Genomic DNA, 24,029 nt, shown 5'->3' with positions numbered 1-24,029 from the left:
GTCTCACGCCGTCCCAGTTTAGGACTTGGCTTTAGTATTTTCCACTAGAGGTCCAACACAGTAGGTGGACTGTGGGTAAATTTTTTGGCCCTTAAAATTAAAAAGCCACATGGATGAACCATGTGTCACTTTTCCATATTCCCTGAGGGTCATCTGGTGAGGTAATTTTCAAAAGTTGGATTTCCACAGCCAAATGATGTCAGTTTGACAGCTGAAAATAGGGCTGTTTCTCATATACGTCTCTTTGTCACCACCAGTGACTCTGTTACCATCAGTACCAACTTTGCATAGTACTTGGCTTTCCTGTGAAACGTCACAATAACATTACCCACCTTTCATGTTTCTTTGGAAACGTCATCAAATTTCTGCTCTTAAAAAGCCAATCAATCTGTAGACAGCTGGACATTCCCTCACAGAAGGGTCACAAGGAAAGAACAAGACGGCCAGGGTGCAGCACAGCACTGATGGAACACACAACATTCCTGCAGTTCTTTAATGCTTCCTCCTCCCCACTATCATGACCCAATTCTGCCTTAAAAATCACCTACACCAGAGCATGTACACTCTCACACGGGATCCAGGGCAGATACACCTCTCAGGAACAGTCATGGGAGTTGTGACACCATGAGGATAGGGGAAGATGGAGAAGGGAAAACAACTACAGTGATTCACATAGCCCCAGCACCCACCCTAGGGGGTGGGGGTGGGGGGCAAACAACAGAAGCGTGGGCAAAGGGACAGTGGGCAGTGTAAAATTTGAAAAATATATGAGGGTGGGAGGGAAGGAAAACCATACCAAGGGCTCAAGCAAAAAGAAAAGGTTTTGAAAATGATGGTAACATGTACAAATGTGTTTGACCTATGGACAGGAATGCCTGGAAGAGCTCTCAATATGATGATTTATTAAAATTTAAAAGGGTCCACATATACCCACACAAAGAGTAAATAAAACGCTGTATTACATTTACTCAATTTCAGCCAGATTGACATTTAGAATCACTGGGAACAAAAAAGGCAGGAAAACCTGTGTCGACTTGGGTGGGGGAATTGTCCTCTCTAGGCTAGCTGTGCAGACTAGCTAGGCGGGAGATAGGCACGCTCCCTGCAAACACCCACCTGCTCAGAACCAGTATTTTCCCTCTGTCAATGAAACTGATTATACTTGGTCCAACAATTTCAGTATTTCCCTTTTCAACTCTTTAAGTGGAACTTTTGGAAGATCGTTTTAGATGCTTCTCTTTGGTAAACTTGCTTGAGCTGTTCTATTTTTCTCATTTCGTATCTAAAGACAGGGTTGGAAGGCTCAAACAGAAACTGTTTTGGAACAGTTCATATCCATGTGAATGACAGGGAGGGTAGAGTGGAGCCTATGAGTAGTCAACTGGACATCCCCTGTCAGAAGAGACCAGCCAGTCAAGGTTCAGTGTAGCACCGATAAAGCACACAACTTTCCTCTAGTTCCTTAATGCTTCTCCCCTATGCCCCACTATCATGATCCTAATTCTACCTTACAAATCTGGCTAGACCAGAACATGTACAGTGGTACAGGTAAGAACTGACAACACAGGGAATCCAGGACACCTCAGGACCAATACCAGAAGTAGCAAAACTAGGAGGGTTGGGGATCCGATCACAATGATCAATATATGGCCCCCTGCAGGGAGACAGACAACAGAGAAGTGGGTGAAGGGAGACAGTGCTCAGTGTAAGACATGAAAATAAAATTATAAATTAAGGGTCCATGAAGGAGGGAGGGAAAAACAAGGAGCTGATACCAAGGGCTCAAGTAGAAAATGTTTTTAAAAGGATATGCTTGACACAATGGATATATGTATGGATTGGGTCAAAAGCTGTAAGAGCTCCCAATTAAAAAGAATAAAAATACCAGCAGTGGAGAGGTCTGAGGAGCCGGCCCCTTCCCCCAGAAGAATTTATTTCAAAGGATGGCACTGAATCTGCAGCTCAGGGAGAGGGGCAAATCTTATCAGAGCACACAGGAAAAAATTAAAGGGAGGAGGAGGAGTGGAGCACATCCTGGCTTACCAGACCTTGAAGACGATGTTCCCAATTAGAGCAGCCAGTCCAGAGAGGACCACATGGCCAGCCCCACTATGAGACACGACGTCCCTCACTGACCCATAGCCCTACAGGGGACAACACTGGAGACACAGTGTGGGAATTGCGCCCGATCTGATCCCGCCACACTGAGGCAAAACACTAAGGGGGTACAACAGAACAGCAAGGGAACGGAGCAGTGAGGTCTCCAGGGAATGCTGAAGGTGGACTTTGGGGCCAGGGTGTGGTGCCCCAACAGACTGGACTGGAAAACACTCCTAAAGGCCAATAAACAGTCCCTGAACTAACTACAAGCTTTTCTTTCTTGTGTTTTGTTGTATATTGTTGCTTAGTTTTGCTGTCTTGTTTTTGTGCATGTTATTATCTCTGTAGGTCTGTCTAAATAACAGGCTGGATGAACAATCTGGACGAGAAAACAACGGGACTGACAGTTCCAGGGGGACTTGTGAGAGAGAGAGGAGGGGAAAAAGGTAGTGGAGTTAACAAACCCAGGGACAAGGGAACAAGTGATCCAAATCGGTGGTGAAAGAGGGTGTAGGAGGCCTGGCAGGCCGTGATCAAGGGTAATGTAATGTAACCAAGAGGAATTAATGAAATTAATCAAAAGATAGAGCATCTGGGGTCTTAAAGGCTTGAAGGTAAACAAGTAGCCATCTAGCTCAGAAGCAACAAAGCCCACATGGAAGCACTCCAGCCTGTGCGATCACAAGGTGTTGGAGGGATCAGGTTATCAGGTTATCAGGCATCATCGGAACAAAAAATCACATCATAGTGAATGAGAGGGGAAGTGCTGAGGAGAGATCCAAAGCCCATTTGTAGGCCACTGAACATCCCCTTACAGAAAGGTCACAGGGAGATGAGCCTGTCAGGGTACGATGTAGCAATGATGAAACATACAACATTCCTCTAGTTCCTAAATGCTTCCTCCTCCCCCACTATCATGATCCCAATTCTATCTTACAAATCTGGTTAGACCAACACTGGTACAAATAGGAACTGGAAACACAGGAAATCCAGGGTTGGAAAGGGGGAACCGATTACAAGGATCTACATGTGACCTCCTCCCTGGGAGATGGACAACAGAAAAGTGGGTGAAGGGAGATGTCCGGCAAGATATGACAAAATAATAATTTATAAATTATCAAGGGTTCATGAGGGAGGGGGAGTAGGGAGGGAAGGGAAAAATGAGCTGATGCCAGGGGCTTAAGTAGAGAGCAAATGTTTTGAGAATGATGAGGGCAATGAATGTACAAATGTGTTTTACACAATTGATGTATGTATGTATGGTGATAAGAGTTGTATGAGCCCCTAATAAAATGATTTTTTAAATGTTTTGGAAATAATGATGGCAACATATATACAAATATGCTTGATCCAACTGATGTATGGAATGTTGTAAGAGCTGTAAGAGCCCCCAATAAAATGATTAAAATTTAAAAAAAGACAGGGTTGGCTTTCTTTCCAAACTGTCCCTGTTCTATAGAAATCAGATTAAGAAAGATGAATGGTGATCCAGAAGCAGATTCTAAAACTGAACGCAGCCAGTCTCTGAATACGGTCTACTCTTGACCCTCAATCAAGAGAGATACCATAGAAAGTGGCAGTACATCCATAATTTTAAGTCACTGAATGGGCCCAGACGGGTGTCATTAAATAGGGTCTTCAGCTGAAGAAACAGGGCTAACTCATCATTTGCCAGAGGCTCATTGTATCTATTATTTCCCATTAAAGATGGACCCTCCTCTGCATACGCCACATACAACTCAGCCTGTACCGCTTAGATCAGATAGATCCCTTTTCCTTCTACTTCTAAAGCCAGTATCGTAGCTCATGTGCTATTAAGACTGTCATAAAGACTGCAGACTGGCTTTCCAGAACTGAACATGTCATTGTAAAGGCATTTCTGGATCCGACATGATCCAAGAACTTGCAGGTTTTCTCAAATGATGCCAAGAGAAATTTTGATGTACACATGTTAGTTGTCATCCGGTGGTGGCTCTGTGTCCAATGAAGTGTTGCCTGGCTCTGTGTCATCTTCCTGATCACTGCCCTGTTTTAAATCTGGGTCCCAGCTGGTGTGTAGTATCATCCAATCTGGGGGCTGGTCTTCCACCAGCATACTGGATACTAAGTATCCACTGGCTAACTCTCAGCAACATATTGCTGGGACCTTACTCCTAGCCAGCAGTCTGGGAGCTCTGCTGTATCCTGCCCACCCTGGGCGAGTCTGCTGGCACAGCTCTAGCACCACAGCACAACACGAGCCAGCATAACACCACAACTGTGGTGGAACTGATAAATCGCACGTGGTCAATGGTCCCATAAAAAAGAATGCTGGCACTGGCCCAGTCACAGGAAGATTGACTATCTGATAGGGAATCGCGATAGAATCTAGGAATCTGAATATGGCCACCAAGACGTCATGGGTTGACGTGAGAAGGACCTGGGTTTTTGTTCGGTCCATGAATGCCTCATGAGCTTGGATCCTAATTCTTACCCAACTGGGCCGACACTCAGGTAATCCTATAGGCAAGAACTACTGTCCTGTCCGAAGTAAGACAGCACACGATCTGGGTCCTAACTCACATGGCTGGCCTAAGTGGAAGCTGGAGCTTACTAAAACGTTGCGTGCTCTTTGAACACACATCCGCCACTCATCACTCCAGAGCACACAGCTGCATCAAGGCAGTGGCAGCACCTGACGGCAGGCAGATGAAAATGCTGCAACCGCCTAATTAATAGGACAGGAGAAAAGCAACTAGAAGACACGACCAACAGCTATTCTTTCCACTGTATTGCCAAGGAGTCTAAGTTTGGAATCTCAGCCTGTGGGCTTAACCACCCTCTGCTTCATCAGCTTGCCTGAAATCCTCCATTAACGTCTCATGAAATGTGGAGTACAATCCGATTCCTTCCCCTTGGCTACGGGTCCCATCCTCACTAGACCTCCTATCTCAACCCCTAGTCTTCTGTTGGGGCCTTTGTACTTGCTTGCCTTTGTCCACAGCTAACTTCACATCCTGCAGGTCAAATCTCAACACTGAGTGACCCTATTACCTAGCTTAAAGTGACCTTCTAGGATACTCTTAAGGAGCTCAGATGGCACAATGGTTAATGGCACAACTAACAAGGTCACGGTTCAAACCTACCCAGGAACTCTAAGCACCCCAGTGGCCCTAGTACAGAAAGGCCTGATAATCTGCCCCCATAGACCACACACGGCTGAGGTTCATTCCCCCGTTTATCAGCAGAGATCTGCAGGATGCTCAATGCCTACCCGAGGAATTAACGAATGCTGTCTGCAAGAGGCAACTTTGAAATGAAAACCAACTAATGCCCTTGAGATAAACGTAAATCCACAAATCCTAAAGAGTTGCTGGGGATAGTATGGTCATTACAAAATGGGGGGAACTACCATTGATGAGTGGCTTTAAAACATTTGTGGGGAAATTCCATTATTTTTCCCCATTTTCCATGCAATTTTGAAACCCCCTTGGAAACTAGAAATCTGTAGCTTCTAAAAATCTAAACAAAAAATGAACCAGGAAGAAATGCCAACTTCAAGTGAAAGCTGTTTATATAAATTAACCCATCCAGTTTATACTTAATTTTGAAAAAGGAAGACTCTACTTTCCATATTAATAAGTCACGCCAAATACTTAAAGAGTTTCAATAACAAGGTCAAAAGTTAAAATGAAAGACAAATCCGATTGAACACAGTGATTGCAAAATATAATGCAATTTTGAAGACTTAAAATTATGAAAATATACAAAATTGATGGGCAACATAGCTAGGCATTTACACATTTTCTGTTATGTGGAGAACACTGAGAACTTCTCTGCCTTTTATCTACATCAGTTAGATGGTCTACACCAAATATATGCTTTGGAGACTCTTTAACTTTAGGATCTCAGTAGTATAAAAAGCAGTAATGTTTCAATCTGTAAACAGTAGTTGTGTTTTTTCTCGTTGCTATTTTTTTAAATATCAATTCATCATACAAAAACAAAACGAAACAAAAAACTCACCCACACACAAACCCCACCCCAATCCCACCCCCGAAAAAACCCCAAACCAAACCAGCAGCAGCAAATAGCAATGGATTATTTGGGAATTATCTTCAAATACCAATGACATACAATGGCTAGGAGTGGGTGTTTTTTACTCAAGTAAGAATATATATATATATATACTTTTTTTTAACTGTACACAATTTATAGTGCATGACAGTTTCCAAAAGAACAGATCAATAAAAGATATTGGCCATTTCTGCATAATTTCATTCGTTTTACAATCATCTCAAAGTGTAAGAAGTTGGATCTAACTGAAATGCTACATTGAGTGGGAAATCGGCAAGTAACCAAAGAAGCATACCTGGACGTGGCATCATGTGTCCGTCTCGGATGCCACGAGGCCGGAGACTGGTTCGCCAGCCCACTGGGGACCAAAGCCAGTGGTGCACACACATGCTCGGTTGATCATGGCCAACTGATAGACTTGTCTCAGAGAAGACTTGTATGTACAGTACTTTTTTTTTAATAGTCTAAGAATCTCACACACACACACACACACACACACACACACAAACTCTCTCTCTCTCTCTCTCTCTCTCTCTCTCTCCACCTAAACAGGCCACCGTTGTATAATAGAATGATATGTCGCCATTGAATTCTATTCAAAATCCGTTTGAATTTTCAATTCATCTTGTTCCAGACAGTTTGTCTCCTTGGAATGAGGTATGTGACAGCTGTGGCTACCAGTTAACAACAAAACTTTTTAAATCACTTGATGAACTAGGCTGTCCAACAAGTCTTATTTTGAACAATGAGAAAATTGCCTTAGAGGTATTAAACAATTACTAATCACCATATCAAATTGCTACTCCAGTACGGACAAGATGAGAACGCATAACACCATGGCTCTACGTAGAGATTTTCAAGCACTCTTAAGCTGATGTGAAAAGAAAAACAGCATTTCACTGGACCCCGGGCTTGGAGAAGACTCCTAAGTCTTCAAGATCAGTCCTCCCTCCCTCAGATGCTTGGGTTTCCTCACCAAATTCATTTCTTTGCTCCTACACAATCACTGTAACTAAAATTGGGATAAGGGAATAACAAAACAGAAGGAAGGATTCAAACATAAAAATCATGAAAACAATTGTGTAACATTTTCGAGCGTAATTTGTATCTGCTCAGACAACCTCTGAAACAAGTCTTGGCGACCGACCTCTAAGTGAACGCAGTAAATGCCATCCTGGTATTCTTCTCAAGTTTAAGGAAAGTAGACTGAACCTCTAACCTATAGGTTGACATTTCTTTTGCCAATGGGAAGGTCCTTCTTTCCCAGACCGCTTACTTAAAAACACTAAAGTACTAGGTCTTTGTTTTCAAGTATATATACATACATAGATGTACGAATATACCTACATGAAGGGGCTTCAGAAAGTTCATGGAAAAATGGAAATGGAAGATCATAGAACTTTCCCACACTTCTAGAAGCCTCCTTGTGTAACTCATGAACCAATTGCAGAAATCAAGAAACCAAATGCCTGCCTGCCTGCATAAATTATGTACACCTCTCTTGTTTATAAAAGCTACTTCCCATCTTTCACAAGGGGATGAAAGACAGCAAGCGAGTCCTCAGAAGCTCACAGACTGCACTGCTCTCTCTTCGGACAGCCTGTCTTAGCGCCCGATCCTGATGTAACCCACGCAACACAGGAGCTCAGATGGGGACAACGTTGCTACCAGGACTCTCAAAGCCACGAAACGAGCACCTGTGGCCATCTGGGTGGCGCTCTTCAGTGGCTTATGACAAAGTCTCACCTGCCTTAGGCTCAGGGGTACCAGTCAGTGAGGGAAGCTGCTGGGTGAAAGAGGGCCTGCTACCAGCATGGTCCCCACTCTACATCCGCCTTGGTTTCCTCAGGATTGAAGGCCAGACCAAGACTCCCACCGCTGTACTGGAAAGGCCATTTGGCAGCACTGAGGCTGATGCTTTAGGCTTAGTTTCTATTGCTGCTTTGATAGGGTCACCTGCCCCAGATGTTTCTGGTGATGGGAGAATAGAAGAAAAATGGAGTTCTCTTGTGGCTGCCATACGCACATGAACATTTATAAACAGTGGTCAAACCCCCGTGAGGGCCGTGTTTTCTGGTTTATATACAATAATTCAATCAGTTGTATGTATTTAACACCTAAAAAAAATAATTCACGATCGAGGTCCTTCATGCATTTTTTGTGGAAGTTCTGGATTAAAACAATGGTCGACCACATGTAGCTTCTGCCTGGAAATAGGGTGTCATTCTCTGTTGTGAAGTCATCAACGTTCATGGTTCACACTTTCTTAAATTTTAATTTTCTTCGTTGTCTCAAGTCTTTTTTTCAGCAGCTCCCCAATTTCCAGAAGTGAGTGTAGGTAACTGTTCTGCACCTTCCCTTGCACAGTCTTTGAAAATTTTCTTTCTTCCTATAAAGGAGGTAGAAAAATTAGTGCTCATAAATCATCCCCACTTATTGCAGTTCCTAGGCTAAAAAGTTGACATTACCTATGTGTTATTTCACTGCAAACTCTTTCAGAGTCGTCATTTTCGAGGTCTTAAAACGCAAAGAAGGCTTAATCTCACCACAGTTGTATGTTTTTCATGGAGATTGATTTTTCAATAAGACTGCCACTTTAAAATAATTATTCTTCCAAGTAACCTTTGTTGAGAGTTTGATAAAGCCAAAAAACTGAGCACTCTGGCCTCTAGTTTTTAATCAAGAGAAACGTTTCTTATTTGGGGTTGTTATCAGAAAAGAAAGTAGAAATTGACTACTTAGTTGGACATTTGTTATGGCCAGTCGTGAACGTCGTCAAATGCACCGGCTTCATCTTTTGCAAATACACTTTTGCAAGTTTCCCTTCCTATTGGCAAAGTTCAAGGTTCAAGGCCAAAGCGTTTCACCATGTGGGTGCGCAACTCTCTTTAATAGATTTAAACCATTGAATTAGATGTCATTAAGATGGTTGTAAATAAACACTGAAACCAGGAAACACCGCCATGCCATGGATCAAGCAGGAGAACATTATGTGGAGTGAAATGAAATCAATCATCAACCAATCACAAAAGGACCAATATTGTACGTGACCACTGTTATACAGAAAAATAGCCAAGACAAAGACTTTCACACCAAAAGGATCAGCCTTTGGAGGTTACCTAGGAGGGGAGGGGAAGGAGGGAGGATGAAGTTAAAAGATTGACAGATCTTCACCTGGATGAAGGGGAAGACAGTAATGTACACAAGGAAAAGAGAAATTTGGAGTGGGGAGTAGGGTAAACTATTGGTGGAGGTGGTGGGGCTGGTTAGCAGTTTAAATTATTGACTACAAACTTGAACATCTGAAATATAAACTGCCACTTAACTCACAATTTAATTTTCTTTTTAAAGAGCAAAGCTTTTCTACCTACACAAATATATGAGTTAACGATTGACTGCCACGTTTGAACTGTGGTAGAAACCACAAAGCATAGGGAAGGGAGGAGAGCGGCAACATGGCAAACCCCAAGACTGCAGGGAGAAACCCCGTGAGCGCTAATCTTTCTGAGAAACTCGTCTGTACATGAGAAGGTACGGTGCACTACTGTTAGTTCAACAACTACGTGTGTACAAAAAATGGTATGTCCCAATACGTTCCGGGCAGTAGTTGTGTGCAAAAGCAAATACACAGCAGGCATGAAGGTCACGAGGCAGAAACACGCTAAAAGCATCTCGGCTTCTTCCGCAACAATTTCAGAGTTCGCGAGCCCCACCAGCTGTTGCTGACGGCACCTTCTGTCAGGCGGCGCTGCGGGGCCGCATCCAGCTGCGCGAGCAGCTGCCCCATACCTCCTGGCCGAGATGCAGCTGTGTACCACCAGACTTACAGAATAAGAGAGAAAATGGCTCATAGCACCATTACCCGAGGGTAAAGGTGACCTGGTGGTGCAGTGCTTATACACGGGGCTGTTCACTGAAAGATTGTCGGTTCAAATCTACCCAGAGTCACCACAGACAGATGTCGCCTGGGAAAACTGAGGGGCAAGTCAACGCTGGGAAAGGAACGATATGGGGCAAAACAGATTTCACAGAAATGCCAAGTTCGACATGGACCCATTTCAAGAATGCAGGGAGTGGATCCGAATGCCTGCTTTTTCGATGGTCGGGGAGGGAACCCCTCCTCATGACTTTGTGGCGACACAGGACCAGAATTTGTCAGTGAAAGTCAAGAAAAGGCCTGGGATTCCTCTCCAGTTCATTATACAGAACATGTTAGTCATGGACAAACCTTCTCCCCAAACCACTGCCTCCATGAAAGCGGTCAAGGCAGGTTAGCTTGTCCCCGGGCATGAGAAACAAAGCATCCAGCAACTCAAAGAAGAGCGGGGGCTACCAAGGAAGCCCGAGCAGGAGAAAACGCAAGTCAGTGGTCCCAATCCTCTTAGCTGTCTGAAGAAGAAAAAAACACAAGACACAAAACCATCTTGTGCTTCCGAAAAGAAAGGAAGAACCCGGAACAGAAACACCTCCAAAAAAGTGCTTTCGGAAAAACAGGATGCAGAAGGGTAACAACTTAAAGGTAAAAAAAAGTACTAATTTAAAGCTGTGGAAGTGCACTTGTCATAAAAGACAAACCTGATTTTAATAAATGAACATGGGCCATAAGCCTCTGCCTACAATTACTTGGGAAATAGTGAACGGCTTCAGGTGGGACAACATTCGCTTTTCTTATGGAGTGGTTTTGGGAGTTGGTTTTGAAGCCAAAACTATTATCTGTACCTCCCCACCCCCATTATTTTACAAATAAAATTGTATTAAAAGCTTGTGATGGAAAAAAAAAAGGCAAATATATAGACAATCTAGTCTTGAACGTAGCTGCTGAAAAGAACAAGTGTGATCTGCAGACATCAGTCTAACCAGATCTTGAATATGTAAGACTGAGAGAGAAAAGGGGGCAGCAAGCCAAGCTACAGAATTAGAAGGCATCATTTGTTTGTTGCTGTTAAGCACAAATTAATACTGTGTATTTTCTCTCTGAGTATAAATGCTCAGGGAAAAAAGTCTTGATGAATCCTCAAGTTTGCTGGCTAGCTCCAGGGAGAGGGAAGGGGGTCCTGGGTAACGGGGGAGTCCAGAGACCTTACTCACGTTTCAGTTGCTGCAAAAAGGAAAGGGGAAATGGGCAAACCTAACGGAAACATAATTGAAGGCAAAATCTCACTTTAAAAAGAATTAAGTTTTTTTTAAATCATTTTATTGGGGGCTCATACAATTCCTATCACTCTCCATACATACATCACTTGTGTAAAGCACATCTGTACATTCGTTACCCTCATCATTCTCAAAACATTTGCTCTCCACCTAAGCCCCTGGCATCAACTCATTTTCCCCCTCCTTGCCACTCCCTCCTCCCTCACAAACCCTTGAAAATTTATAAATTATTATTCTGTCATATCTTACATTGTCCGACGTCTCCCTTCACCCACGTTTCTGCTGTCCGTCCCCCAGGGAGGAGGCCTCCACCTTCCGGTATCACTACACTCACCACTGGTTCTGAGGGGTTTATCTGTCCTGGATTCCCTGTGTTTCCAGTCCCTATCTGTACCAGTGTACATCCTCTGGTCTAGTCAGATTTGTAAGGTAGAACTGAGATCATGATAGTTGTGAGGGAGTGGGGCGAGGAAGCATTTAGGAACTAGAGGAAAGTTGTATGTTTCATTGTTGTTCAATGCACCCTGACTGGCTCATCTCCTCCCCGTGACCCTAAAATTAATAGTTTTATTGACTTGTAATTCACATATCATACAATTCAATGTTTTAGACATATTAAAATAGTTGTGTAATCATCATCACAATCAATTTTAATTACTCACTTTTTGGTTAACCCAAAAGATCCAGCATTCTACCAGTTTCCCAAACTTATTTTGGCTACTACCCACTTTTCATGAAAAATGACCCAGGATCGCCGTGGGAATTGCGAGCTTCTGAACTGCTGTAATTACTGTGCTATCGCTCTTCCCGGATAAAATGCAGGCAGCTCTCTGCTTCTGCTGGTGCCCTCCCCCCACCCTGGGGTGGGACTGCACACAGTTTGGGATGCACTGCACTTTAAAGATCCTACATCCAATTATTTCTGAAACTATTAAAAGAAGCATCTGAAAAAAATTAAAATATCTGACAAAATTAAAATCTATAAATTATCAAGGGCTCATGAGGGAGGGGGGAGCAGGGAGGGAGGGAGGGAAAAAAAAGAGGACCTGATGCAAAGGGCTTAAGTGGAGAGCAAATGCTTTGAAAATGATGAGGGCAAAGAATGTACTGATGTGCTTTACACAATTGATGTATGTATGGATTGTGATAAGAGTTGTATGAGCCCCTAATAAAATGTTTTAAAAAATTAAAATTAAAAAAATAAAAGAAGCATTTAATACTGACAAACAGCTCCATCTATCTGGATGGGGGGATAGAATATTGGGGGGTGGTAAGAGGGAGATACTATTCTCTGCTTTCTACAAGGGAACTCCAAAAGATTCGTGGGAAAATTCCATTATGTTTTAATTCCATTTGTTCATCAACTTTTTAAACTCCCCTTGGAATTCTCTTGGTCTAAACATATTTTGTGTGTGATGAAATTATACAGAGCTGTTAAAAATAATGCAAAGGGAGGGACTTATATCTATTAACATACAAGCCCACTAATATGTAGATTTTCGAGGTGGTAAGTACAAAAAGCAAGAGAAAACAATGTGTTTCGCATGCTGCTAATTGTGTCTAAAGGCAGGGGTAGAGGGCAGGCAGATATAGAGGCAAAGGCAGGTACACGGATTGGCTCTCGCAGCAAGACTACACTGAGACCACTGGCAATACGGGCTCTGTCTTGCCGGGACATTAAGAGAGGTGTGGGACATTAAGAGAGGTGTGGGAAATTAAGAGAGGTGGGGTTAGGAGAGAAGAGACAGTCATGAGGAGAGTGAATACTGCTCTTCTAATTATTTTGTTACCAAGTACATATTTTATCTTTTCAAGCAATGTAACACTTAAAGCAAGAGACAACACTTACAAATTAAACAGTTCATCGGTAAGTGGTTCTCATCATCACTACTGCCTGTACTCATGCTAATGAAAGCAGGAAAAGAGGTGAATACCGCTTCACTGGACAAGACCAAACCTCACATACGAACACGTTTGCTTTTCCATGCACCACCTTGAATTCTCGGTTGGAAAGTTCCTCTAGTGCTGAAATCAGGACTGTACTAACTTTACTTCCACCCACTCATTATTTGCGGGCACTCCTTTTCCTAGTCAAAATGATAGAAAAATGAGTGGGAAACACGAGTGGGCCACCCACATCAACCCTGCCAGGTACTTTCCAATTCCAGGTCCTCTAAAGAGCAAATGGTGGAATGTCAAATCACCTTGTCCTTGTGATAAAAACACTTGAGTATATATAATTTATTGCTAATTCCATGCAGTTTCTTACCAGTGAGAGGGCAGTATCTTCTAAAATAAGTTCTTCAAGTTTAAGTGCAATTAGATGTGTTTCAAGCCCTTTAATATGATCCACAACATTGGACATTAAAGTCTGAAGACCAGTAACATAGTCTTGGAAGCTGGTAAAGACAGGTGGCTGGGGGGGAAAAAAAAAGTTGAAACATTATCACACCTATTTTCTACGCTTACATCACACAAGTCATGCCAACTTCATTCTACCGCAGTACTTTAAGCCGGCAACAGGAGCAGTCTCTCAAATCAGTGTGAAGTTATCTGACAAGAAATAATTGCTAACTCTTTAGGGATGATGGCCTAGCTGGTCCTAACAGTAGCTTTTTGTTGTTGCTGTTTTCCTGAGAAACCAACAGAAACTAGAGGTGAGTGATCCATGGTTAATATCTTTACTGGCTATACCTCACTCAGCTTAGGCCTGGAAATTGCCTAGTACACTAAAGGAGAAGAGTAAGAACCAAAATTTTATTTTACTCTCAACATGTGTTTAAGATCTGCTACATTAGTAGGGAATATATACTGAATGCTCTAAATTAGAACATTCAACTTCAGAACTTTCCTAACAGATAACCAGGGTCCAGTAGGAAGTTACATAAAACTGACAATCTTGGTATATAAGTAGATGAGAAAAAATTAAAGAAATCAACTCTTGCAATGGACCCAAGGACCTACTGAAACGTCAAACTTTGGGGAAATGTCAGCTTGCTATTTATTATATGAAAATTAGTTCTAGATAGTAAAACACTGATCAAAGTAAAAACAAAACGCAGGTGGTAAGCTGAAACAGTCTGTACTTAACTGTAAGACAGAAACCATTTTAAACAGTAACTTGTCCTTTAAAAAATTACTCTAGGACCAAAGGGGGCAGGGAGTGGAGGAAGTTAAAACAAATGACAAACCTAAAAGAAAAGGGATCATATGTGATAGAGGATTAATAAAACTATTAAAAATACAGTAACTCAAAATTTATCAAGAGGAAAAATATTATACCATAATTGGCAACTTAAGTTATGTATAAAAGAAATCCAAGAACCATTGGATACAATTTTCAACATAAATACTATATAAGCATACGAAAGAAATCTAGCCAGTGAACTAGCAAGGCTTTCTTAGTCTTGAGGAAATCTTTGTCTTCTGTGTAGGTACAACATCAATGAAAATCAAGAAAAGGTAGGTTAGAAAGGGGGATAATGCCTATGAGATGAGCCAAGGGTACAGGCTCACTCAACACTGCTAGGGTAGGGGGATAAACTGGTATGGTCTCTCTTACAGGACGGATTGGTCAATATGTCACAAGTCAAAAAATGTGTTAGCACCAGTTTCAATTTAATATGATAGCCTAAGGAAATCATATCAGAAAGTTGACTTTGGGAACGTCATGTTGTAATAGCACTATTATAAGAATTTTTAACCAAGTATTTATCAGTAGGGATAATTTATGGCACTATATACAGTAGGATGATACATAGCAATGAATGGTAATGAGCTACAGCTATAGTTACTGATGTGAAGAGATGTTCAAGACACCTGACTCAGGGGAGAAAACAACAACAACTAAGCTAAGTAAAGGCAAGTTACAGAACCTTCTGGACGGCACCCCCTGGACTTTTCTAAACTAACACTGAAATGTTATTCCTGGTTGGTAAGTCGGAGAGCTCGCCACTTTGTTAACCCTTGTCATGAGAAACTCTGATAATCTGAAAAAACAAACAAACAAAAAAAAACCCCAGACGGTTAAAACAACAACAAAAAGCCCAAAATTCCAGAAAGCTATTTGACAAGTTCTGGGACTGCGGGCTCTCATGAGAAAGGAGAGCAACAGAACCACACTTAGGATCTGGCCAACTGCCTTGACCAGGGTAAGTCCCCCACCCGAACCCAAGTGCCCTTTGTCTGTGAGTGAATGACAGAGAATTCCTCCATTGTTACTAAGCTGAGTTGTTCTGGAAGTCCATTTTATTACTAAAACCATCAACATCTGCAAAATGACAATGGTTATTAGGTTGCTAGAATGAGCATAAATTTGACATCAAAAGGGCAAGCTCAATAACAAAACAGCTTGTTTTGTGTTATACGGATTCCTAATTAACTTTCTTTGTGAAAATGATGATAATGGTCTACAATCAAATATTAAACAACAAATAAGGGGGAACATAAATGAACCTTATTTCCATCTCAGTGAAAATGTTTTTGATTCCAGTACTTTTACATAGTATATTACAGAATATACACCGTATATCCTAGAACATATTCACTGGAAAATAGTCTAAATGGGAGCGGGATAGGCACCTGAATCTTAGTGAGTTTATTATAGGAAACATTAGCGGAACACATAAGGTAATTCTAAAAGTACTTAGTATTCAGTATTTTAAAAAGTGGTGGCAGCTGAGTAAATATGTTGTTAGACATCAGAGATCTCCCACTGAGAAAATTAAGCTACAAAAATGAAACGGAGAGGAGAAAAACACTGATGCTGAAAGTATATTTAAAAATTGATGTGATTTTAAGTAAATAAATTTCCTAGCTCTGCCCAGTGAAATGAAGCACCAACAGCAATGAGCACATCAAACATTGCTCAAGTTTTAATTCTTCAGCCAGAACTGTATGAGATAAACCAAGCAACACGGCTACTGCTTCTGCTGTTAACCATGGATCCTTTTCCATTAGGACACAAAACTGTTCCCCTGCAAATTGATGTGGATGCTCTGTGGCTTTGGGCTTCACAACATTGGCTGTCCCTTCCTAAAATAGGATATCCATTTATAACCTGAAATTTCTTGAATACACTGTCCCCATAAACTTTTCATAAAGCATCAATGACCACCATTCATTCACCTAAGCTTCCCCATAGATTTGTCTTCCAGTTTTAGCAGAATTCAGGTTGCTCTGATCGAGGCTCTTTTTAAACTGATCGTATTCTTTACAGTGCCTGGAGTTAGATCCTGTTGTAGACAGGCTATATCAATTTAATATGGGTTTATTTTCATGAAGAACAAATTGAAACCAACATGCAGATTTTCACAATGCACATTTTTCATAAAGTTTTTGAAGTCTCTTTATATTTACATACTAAAAAAATATATAGGAAGGAACTTCAAATAGTTTTTGAGAATAGGAAAAGACTATTTTACAAAATTATGTCAACAAATAACGAAGGATCTCTAGAATTAGACCACTGACGTCATAAGTGATTCAGGGGATGCTAAAACCACTAGTTGAAAAGCTGTTGGGGAAAGGATACTCAATTGATTACAGATGGAAGACCATCACAATGAAGGAAGTTAGAAAGAAAGAAAGAGAGAGAGAGAGAGAGAGAGAAAGAAAGAAAAGCCTGTGGGGAGGAAGGAAGCAGGAGAGTGCACACTAGGATGTGAAGTACTCCTACAACATGCAGGCAATGAATGAAAAGAAAAAGCAGTCGCTTCCAGGCGGTTAAGTGTGTTTTTCTGCTGTTACCATGATGATGCTAGTTTCTTTTTTCTTCTTTTTCTTCTTCTGCAAATTTAATTTGTATGGTCTCAGGACACTCTCACAGTAGCTGGACACCCAGAGGACAATAGAAATCGTCTGAAAGAAAAAGTAGAGGCTCATCAGTAGGGATTCGCTGCACACCCTTTCTTGAACAGTTACAGGCAATGCAGTAAGCAGACGATCCTGTCCGTTGTTCTAAGGCACCCCCCCCCCTTCAGTTTCTCCTCCAAATCCAACCTCCACTCTTCCAGCTCTACAATCACCACGCTGATCCAGGCCTGCCGTAATACCTTGTTCATATTTTTGAGAATCTTTATCTTTGCTTCTGGCTCTACTAATTCTAAACCCATGCTCCACTGTACTATAGCATCCTGCCACTTCCCAATAGGAGGCAATGAGCCCTCAATACCCTTTCCACTCACTAAAATGAGCCCGTTTCTAAGCATGGAATCCAAAAGGCCATCACAATAAGCATCTCCTGAGCCACCTCTCCGACCAGTTAAGAGAGAGAGTAGCTTGGCCACAAACTTTACCTTACATGTACACAAAGACATCTTTCCCCTGGCAAGCACGTGTCCTGCTCTGTATGTGATGATTTATACATCTTTTCCTTCCTATATTGTAGTGTATACATGTACATCCATATGCAGCCATTATTCACTCACGCACTCACTCTTTCTTACAGTAATTGTCTATTACGCCCTTACAACGTGTCAGTCGCTGCAACAAGTATGCTGCCTTCAAGGAAATGCAGAAAAGATACACACAGACGGGTGACTGAAAGAAATTACATTCTATCTAGTGCGAGACAGGAGGAAAATTGGCTACATCAGCTCAGATTCCGACCCACTGGTGAGCAACAAGGACACACGTGAGAAGATGGAGGACTGCACTGCACCTGCATCAGAGATGAGTCAGAAAGGAAATCGAAGAGAAGCAGAAGACCTTCCTGCAGAAGACAGGTACAATGGCTATTCAAGGAATAAAAGGTGGGGGGTGCAGGGTTCACGGTGGGACCTGAACTCTATACAGAGCAAGAGAGGAGAACAAAGCATACCTCCACAAAGAAGACAAGGTTTTCTAGGAGAGTAGGATGTGCTTTCAAGTTACCATCTTTCACTTCTAGGAGGTCGCCTTTACATTCACTGAAGACATCTGAAGACAAAACAAAAATTACGGTTTCATTCAGTATATTTTAATGCCATTTTTAAGTATCCAATGTACAATCTAATGAAAAATAAGCAAATATAGAAGCTTCCCACCCTGCCCATTTCCCAAAAGAACCAAATACTGCAGGATATCTACTGAGAATTCTATGACAAGTCATGTGACTTTTGCTCTACTGTCTTTCTCAAAAAAGGTGGCCTTATGAATTGCATATTCTATGCTCTAAACCATAATTCCCAAACCTATTTGGTCTACTGTCCCCTTTTCAGGAAAAAAAACTTTTATAATTACTCTGTCCCACTGGTAATTAAAACGCTGATGCTACAGCCCAGAATCAAGGATAAAGTGTAGCTATCTGCTTCTGCAGCCCCACTGGATCCTTCCAGTGCTTCCCAGGGGGCAGTACTGCCCACCTGAAGGAACACCGGCTGAAACACAAAAACCACACTTTTCCAGGCTGTGGGTACAAAAGAGTCAAGACTCCAATGAATGACTGAGAAGAACTCGTACCATTATGGACTGAAAGACAAAACTGCACTGCAGAAATGCATTTTCATAACAGAGACTACACTTTGTACAAATTCTTGATCATCTTTTAATTCTCAGACATTCTACATTTTGGTAATAGCTCATCTGTGCAAATGAAAAGATAATAGATTTAAAAGTGTACCTTTTACCAATCAATTCCATTTCTAGGAAGTGAACCCTAAGGAAATGGATATGCAAATAAGCACCCACACTATGATATCCCAAGATGTGCATTACAGCATCTTATAGACAGGAGAAATAACTCAAGTATGTACTACATGATGTACTCAATGGGGAGGACAAAATAAATGTGCTGTGGATCTGAAACGACTGAAGAGAGTATCTTGGTGAAGTGTCCAAGATAACCTAAACACAAGTTTAAGGAGATCCTGATGCTAACGGAATTCACTGCTATATATATTTATTTATAGGCGCATTCTGTCTCGGAGGACACACTCCAAAATATTGAACATTCTTATATCTGAGGGAACAAGACTGGAAAAGGAAAAAGACCACAACATTTGCATATTCTTTTATTTATAACAGACAACTATTACTTATCCTATATACAACTTTTAAGCCTTAAAAAATAATTCTTTAGTTGTAAGAGCCCCCAATAACATGAATAAAGTAATAATAATTCTTTTAAAATGCCCTGAGTATGACTACTTTCCAATCTTCCCAGTTTCTGTAAAAAAGTGAGTTGTTAACAGATAAAATACATACAATATTATAATACATTGGAGTGAGTGGTGAAATCCACTTGAAGAACATTCACCGTTAGTAATGATCCCCCTGAGGGTGTGGGAAGAGAGGAGGAGACGGGGAGCTAATAGCAATGATGACTGTTATCTCCCCACTCAAGGGGAATGAACAACAGAATTGTAGGTGAACACACACACTGGATGGTGTACGATATGACCATCAATCATGACAATAATATAAAAATAAAGGTTCCTGGGGGGGGGGGGTAGTATAGGGAGGAAGGGCACAAAGGGGAGCTAATATCAAGAGTTCAAGGAGGAAGAAAATGTGTTGAAACTGATGGTGGCAGCAATTGTGCACTTCTGCTTGATCTAATTGAATTATGGATTGTTATACTATCTGTAAGAGCTCCCAATAAAATGATTTTAAAAGAAAGAACATTTACCTTTTATTTATTTATTACACACACACACAGACATATCCCCGCCCCCAACATTTACCTTTTAATTGTTCTAGTAAAGATTGAAGGCTATTCTCTATCCGCTCTTGGAGCTCTGTTGTATCCTCTAAAATTGAAAAAGAGAAGATGAAATCTTTCCATCATATTTTGTGGGGTGGGGGGGCAGGACAAAGATACACAATCAATACCTGCAAACAAATTATGGGCTAGGACAACCACTTACTTAAGATCTACAGCTATCTAAATTCCACTACTAAGACACAGATGAGAAACAGCGAGAGATGAAGAGAAGGGGCAAATAAACACTTCCAGAACAGCTTCCTCCACTACCCCCACCACACCAGTAATCTTCCCAGATGTTACATGATACATATTTGATGGCATGTACCCTGCTTTCAATGACAGAAACTCAGCCCACACAAATGCAAGTGTAGTACACTTACCTAAGCCATTGGTATCCAGGTCGTAAACAGCACTAACAAGGTGAAAAGAGCTGGTCTGGCACTGGGAACAGCCAGAACTAAAGAATCCAGCCATTCTGCTAGGCACAGGGCCAAGGAAAGGGTACTGCAGAAGACAGGGGAAAGCGACGTCTCTTAAATATGGCCAGAATTAGACAGAGACAACAAGGCACCTAACTCTTCCATAAAAACCTGCCTTAAACGGTCATTGACGAACCCTTGAGGATCAGCAAAGTAGTAACGAAATCATTTTGGCAAAAACAGGAACGCCGTTTTAATTTGTTAATAGCTACTGAAAATTTGCCATCGCTAAACATTTCTTTTCTTTTTGATCAATAAAGGCCTCTCTAAGTCCCTCTGAATCTATACCCCTCTCCTACAGATGCCATAAAACCGCCCCAGTAGCCCCCTTTACTGTTTACCTACTTCAAACGTGTCACGGCATAACTGCAACGATCGCAGCTTTAGTGGCGAACACTTATCATACCTGAATTTGCTTCTCAGTGAATCGCTTTCCTGAATCCAGGGCCCCCTCCAGCTGCTGAAGGAGCAAACGCAGAATGTCAATCCGGGAAGATATGCCGTTCTCGGTGCTCTTCTCCGAGTTCTTTGGCTCGATGGGGTGGTTCAGGCTGGGCAGTCCACTAATCAGCCTCAATGTTAAGGAGCGGATTCTTAGCCACACAGTCTCCTCCTCCAAGGAAAGTCCCTTATGTTCTTCAGAAACATCCCTGGGACAGACACACACCAAAGCACGCATTTTATTCACTCTGCCCCTTCAAGTGCTTCTGTGAGGCCCCAGCTTTCACTTACTGGCTGGCTGGCTGGCTGTTTTGCTGTTCCTAAAATGCTTCACTTTAACCTTAAATGAAGCAGTTCTCTGATGATCAAAGTAACACATGATGCAAAAAGGCCAAATGACAGAAAAGTGAAAATCCAAGGCAAGAAGTAACCAGGTAACCCGAACACCCACAGGAATAAGAACTTCTCAGCCTTTTACAACAAGGATGTAACAGAAATAAACTAAGTAATTCAAGAACCACTAAAGATAATTACTTACAGAACCTATTTAATAACTAAGATAAACAAAAGGGGTTCCCAATAGTCACAGTACTTTGCACACGGCTCCTTTTTAAGGCCGTGTGCAAAGAGAAGTGAAACCACAGCAGGTCTGTCTGACACAATTATCTTGTCTGCCTACAGGAATGGCCCAGGGCAGTCCAGCAGTTCACTAACTGATGAGAGTAACTCGCTATGCCTGCATTATTTGGGTATGCTCAAGGTGGGACATCTGCTCTCCTTTTGGGAAGAGACAGAAGAAGCCCACATAAGCAGTCAGTAAAAATCTTGGGCACTGAGACTCCAATATGCCCCCCTGTGGCAGAAATATGGCATTTTTTCAGGGCTGGAGAAAGGGGCCCGGTCCATGCGGCCCCTCAGCAGGGAGAGCTGAAAATCTGAGATGGAATTTTCCCAACACTGTTGCTCTTTCCCTTGCTGATCCCGTCCTGACTTCACACTGTATGCAACTCTACCATGAACGCAACTGTGGGCCCCTCGAGCGAGCCACCATGAATGCCGGGGACCCCACCACATAGCACGTTCACAAGTACATCCTGTGCTGAGCTTGGTCGCTAGAAGAGGACCTAGTGAGGGAATGGGACGTACTTTCAGTCTAGAGACTCATCACCACCATTCCTAGTAAAGAGATTAGATGGTAGAGTTTTACTCCCACATAAATGTACAACGATCACTTTCCCCACAACGCTGCTGCCTACAGCTACTAGACTTCTCTGTCTCTGTCCAAGAGGCTCGTTTTATTTATTTTTAAAGAGCAAGAACTCCACTGTAAAGTACATGTCTCTGAACTTCCTGTTAAGCACTTTTAGCCCAATTTTATTGAGGGAGAGTGGCTTCTTGGCTTCTTAAGAGTTCTTCATATATGGTATGGGTGGTGGTGTGGTTCGACAGCCCAGTAGCTAGTTGTCCCACAGATAAAGATGCGGTTGGCTGTTCCCGTAAAGATGTACTATCTCAGACATCCTAGGTCGGGTCACTAAACGTTGAAAGCAACTCAATGGCGGGTTTTTTTTAATATGCATTAAGCGTATCAATATACCATATATAGACTCAAGTTTTCCAGCACACTTTTAATGCAGTTTTTGTGGTAAAATTAGGTTCCTTGGCTGTTATTCTGGTCAGTTTATGGTAAGGTATATAAGGTATATAAATAAGTGTTTACCAATATAACACATTCTTTCTTAACTTAGCAATTTATTATTTCTGTGCGACAGAAGGAAAATAGTTACAGAAGTTAAATCATTAAGTTCCTAGATTTAATACAGGCTAAAATGACTCCCTCATCCACTTAAAATATTTTCTATAAAAGGGGGGTTTCAAAAAGTTTGTGGAAAAATTAAACTAAAAGATAGTGGAATTTTTCCATGAACTTAAAAAGAAAAAAAAGGGATGGTGGTGTATGGGGTTAAATTCTACTTACCTGTCTTTTGGATCCCAGCTGAAGAAAACGTTTAAGTCTCTGTTGTCTCGCAAGTTTTCCCAGGGAATGTCATCTTCTTCTGGTCTAAGATTCATTGCCTTTATACTTTCTGCTAAGCTGGTTGATCTGTGATGTGGAAAATTTATTTCTTAATTATCTGAATGGGAAAACATAGCAGTCGAGCTGTTATACTAGAAAAGGGAAGGAAGGGCTTGCTATTAATCAGAGCTAAAGTGGCATGTGAGGTGAGCTAGAACCAACCACGGTGATGCTGACAGGCTACTCAGTGCTACACAGGCTCCCGTGGCCTGACAGAATAGAGTAGTGCAGCATCAATTCCTGAAGCCCAGGTCTTGCACAGGACAGGCGCCCTGTGAACTCAACGTGGATGAAGGCCTGGGTGGCTCCGTAGACAACCTAACACCGTTCTCGCAGCACTGGGTCATTCCTCAAATGCCAGGCTCTTCTCCCAAGTCACCTCCTTCTTCCCCCTGTCTTGCCAAGGACGCTCATGGGCCTGTGGATGGCTCTCAGCACCTGCTCTAGCCCCTTCTTCCTTCCCAGCGCGTCTGCAATACTTACATATTAGCTTCTAGTAGGAGGTCTAACAGCATCCGTTCGATTCGGACTTGTGCGAAGTGAAGAGAATTATTCAGCCTGTTCCTAAAAGCGATAAACTCTGGGATCTTCTCAAATGCACCATATTTGTAAGCTTGAATGATATATTCTGAGGTCTGGGAAGAAAGACATCACCTTGGCGTGAGTTTTTTCACCAGTCAGCAATGAAACCAAGCCTTGCGAGCCAAGACAAACAACACCAACAAAAACAACCATTAAGCTTAAGTAAAAGATGTGGAACTTCATCATTAAAGGTCACCGCGTAGAATCGGCCTTTTAAAATGTTACAACTTTCTTGCTTCCTGCCCAAGCCTGATGCCCTTGTCTGCTGATAGCGAAGAACATTGCTGGTTCAGGGCTGCCATCACTGCCTAGACCTTCTCTTGGCAGTCATCTTTCGATGCCACAAGACTGGGGGTCTGATGCCACAACGGGCCAGATATATTTAGTGCCAGCATGATGGAAGGGATGTCACTCCATGTTTTTCTGCACCTACGACACACTGTGACGAATAAAGGGC

The 24,029-nt window shown here is 42.0% G+C and overlaps 1 protein-coding gene and 1 pseudogene across 1 annotated transcript in view; one reads left to right on the top strand and one right to left on the bottom strand.

The window, feature by feature from the left end:
* Positions 1–8,218: 8,218 nt before the first annotated feature.
* NAA25 (N-alpha-acetyltransferase 25, NatB auxiliary subunit) overlaps positions 8,219–24,029 on the bottom strand; it is a 75,186-nt gene continuing 59,375 nt past the window's right edge. The window contains exons 16-24 of the mRNA XM_075534393.1: positions 23,474–23,625; positions 22,892–23,017; positions 20,879–21,122; positions 20,374–20,497; positions 19,971–20,036; positions 18,128–18,225; positions 17,056–17,166; positions 13,577–13,723; positions 8,219–8,545 (exon numbers count right to left, since the gene is read on the bottom strand). Of these exons, the coding sequence (XP_075390508.1) occupies positions 8,423–8,545; positions 13,577–13,723; positions 17,056–17,166; positions 18,128–18,225; positions 19,971–20,036; positions 20,374–20,497; positions 20,879–21,122; positions 22,892–23,017; positions 23,474–23,625 (1,191 nt within the window). The 3' untranslated portion in view covers positions 8,219–8,422. The remainder of the gene's footprint in view (positions 8,546–13,576; positions 13,724–17,055; positions 17,167–18,127; positions 18,226–19,970; positions 20,037–20,373; positions 20,498–20,878; positions 21,123–22,891; positions 23,018–23,473; positions 23,626–24,029) is intronic.
* Positions 9,793–10,665, top strand: LOC142429322 (rRNA-processing protein UTP23 homolog; annotated as a pseudogene).

The sequence above is a fragment of the Tenrec ecaudatus genome, chromosome 16 (assembly GCF_050624435.1).
Source record: "Tenrec ecaudatus isolate mTenEca1 chromosome 16, mTenEca1.hap1, whole genome shotgun sequence".
Taxonomy (NCBI): domain Eukaryota; kingdom Metazoa; phylum Chordata; class Mammalia; order Afrosoricida; family Tenrecidae; genus Tenrec; species Tenrec ecaudatus.
This window is presented reverse-complemented; position numbering and strand designations above follow the sequence as displayed.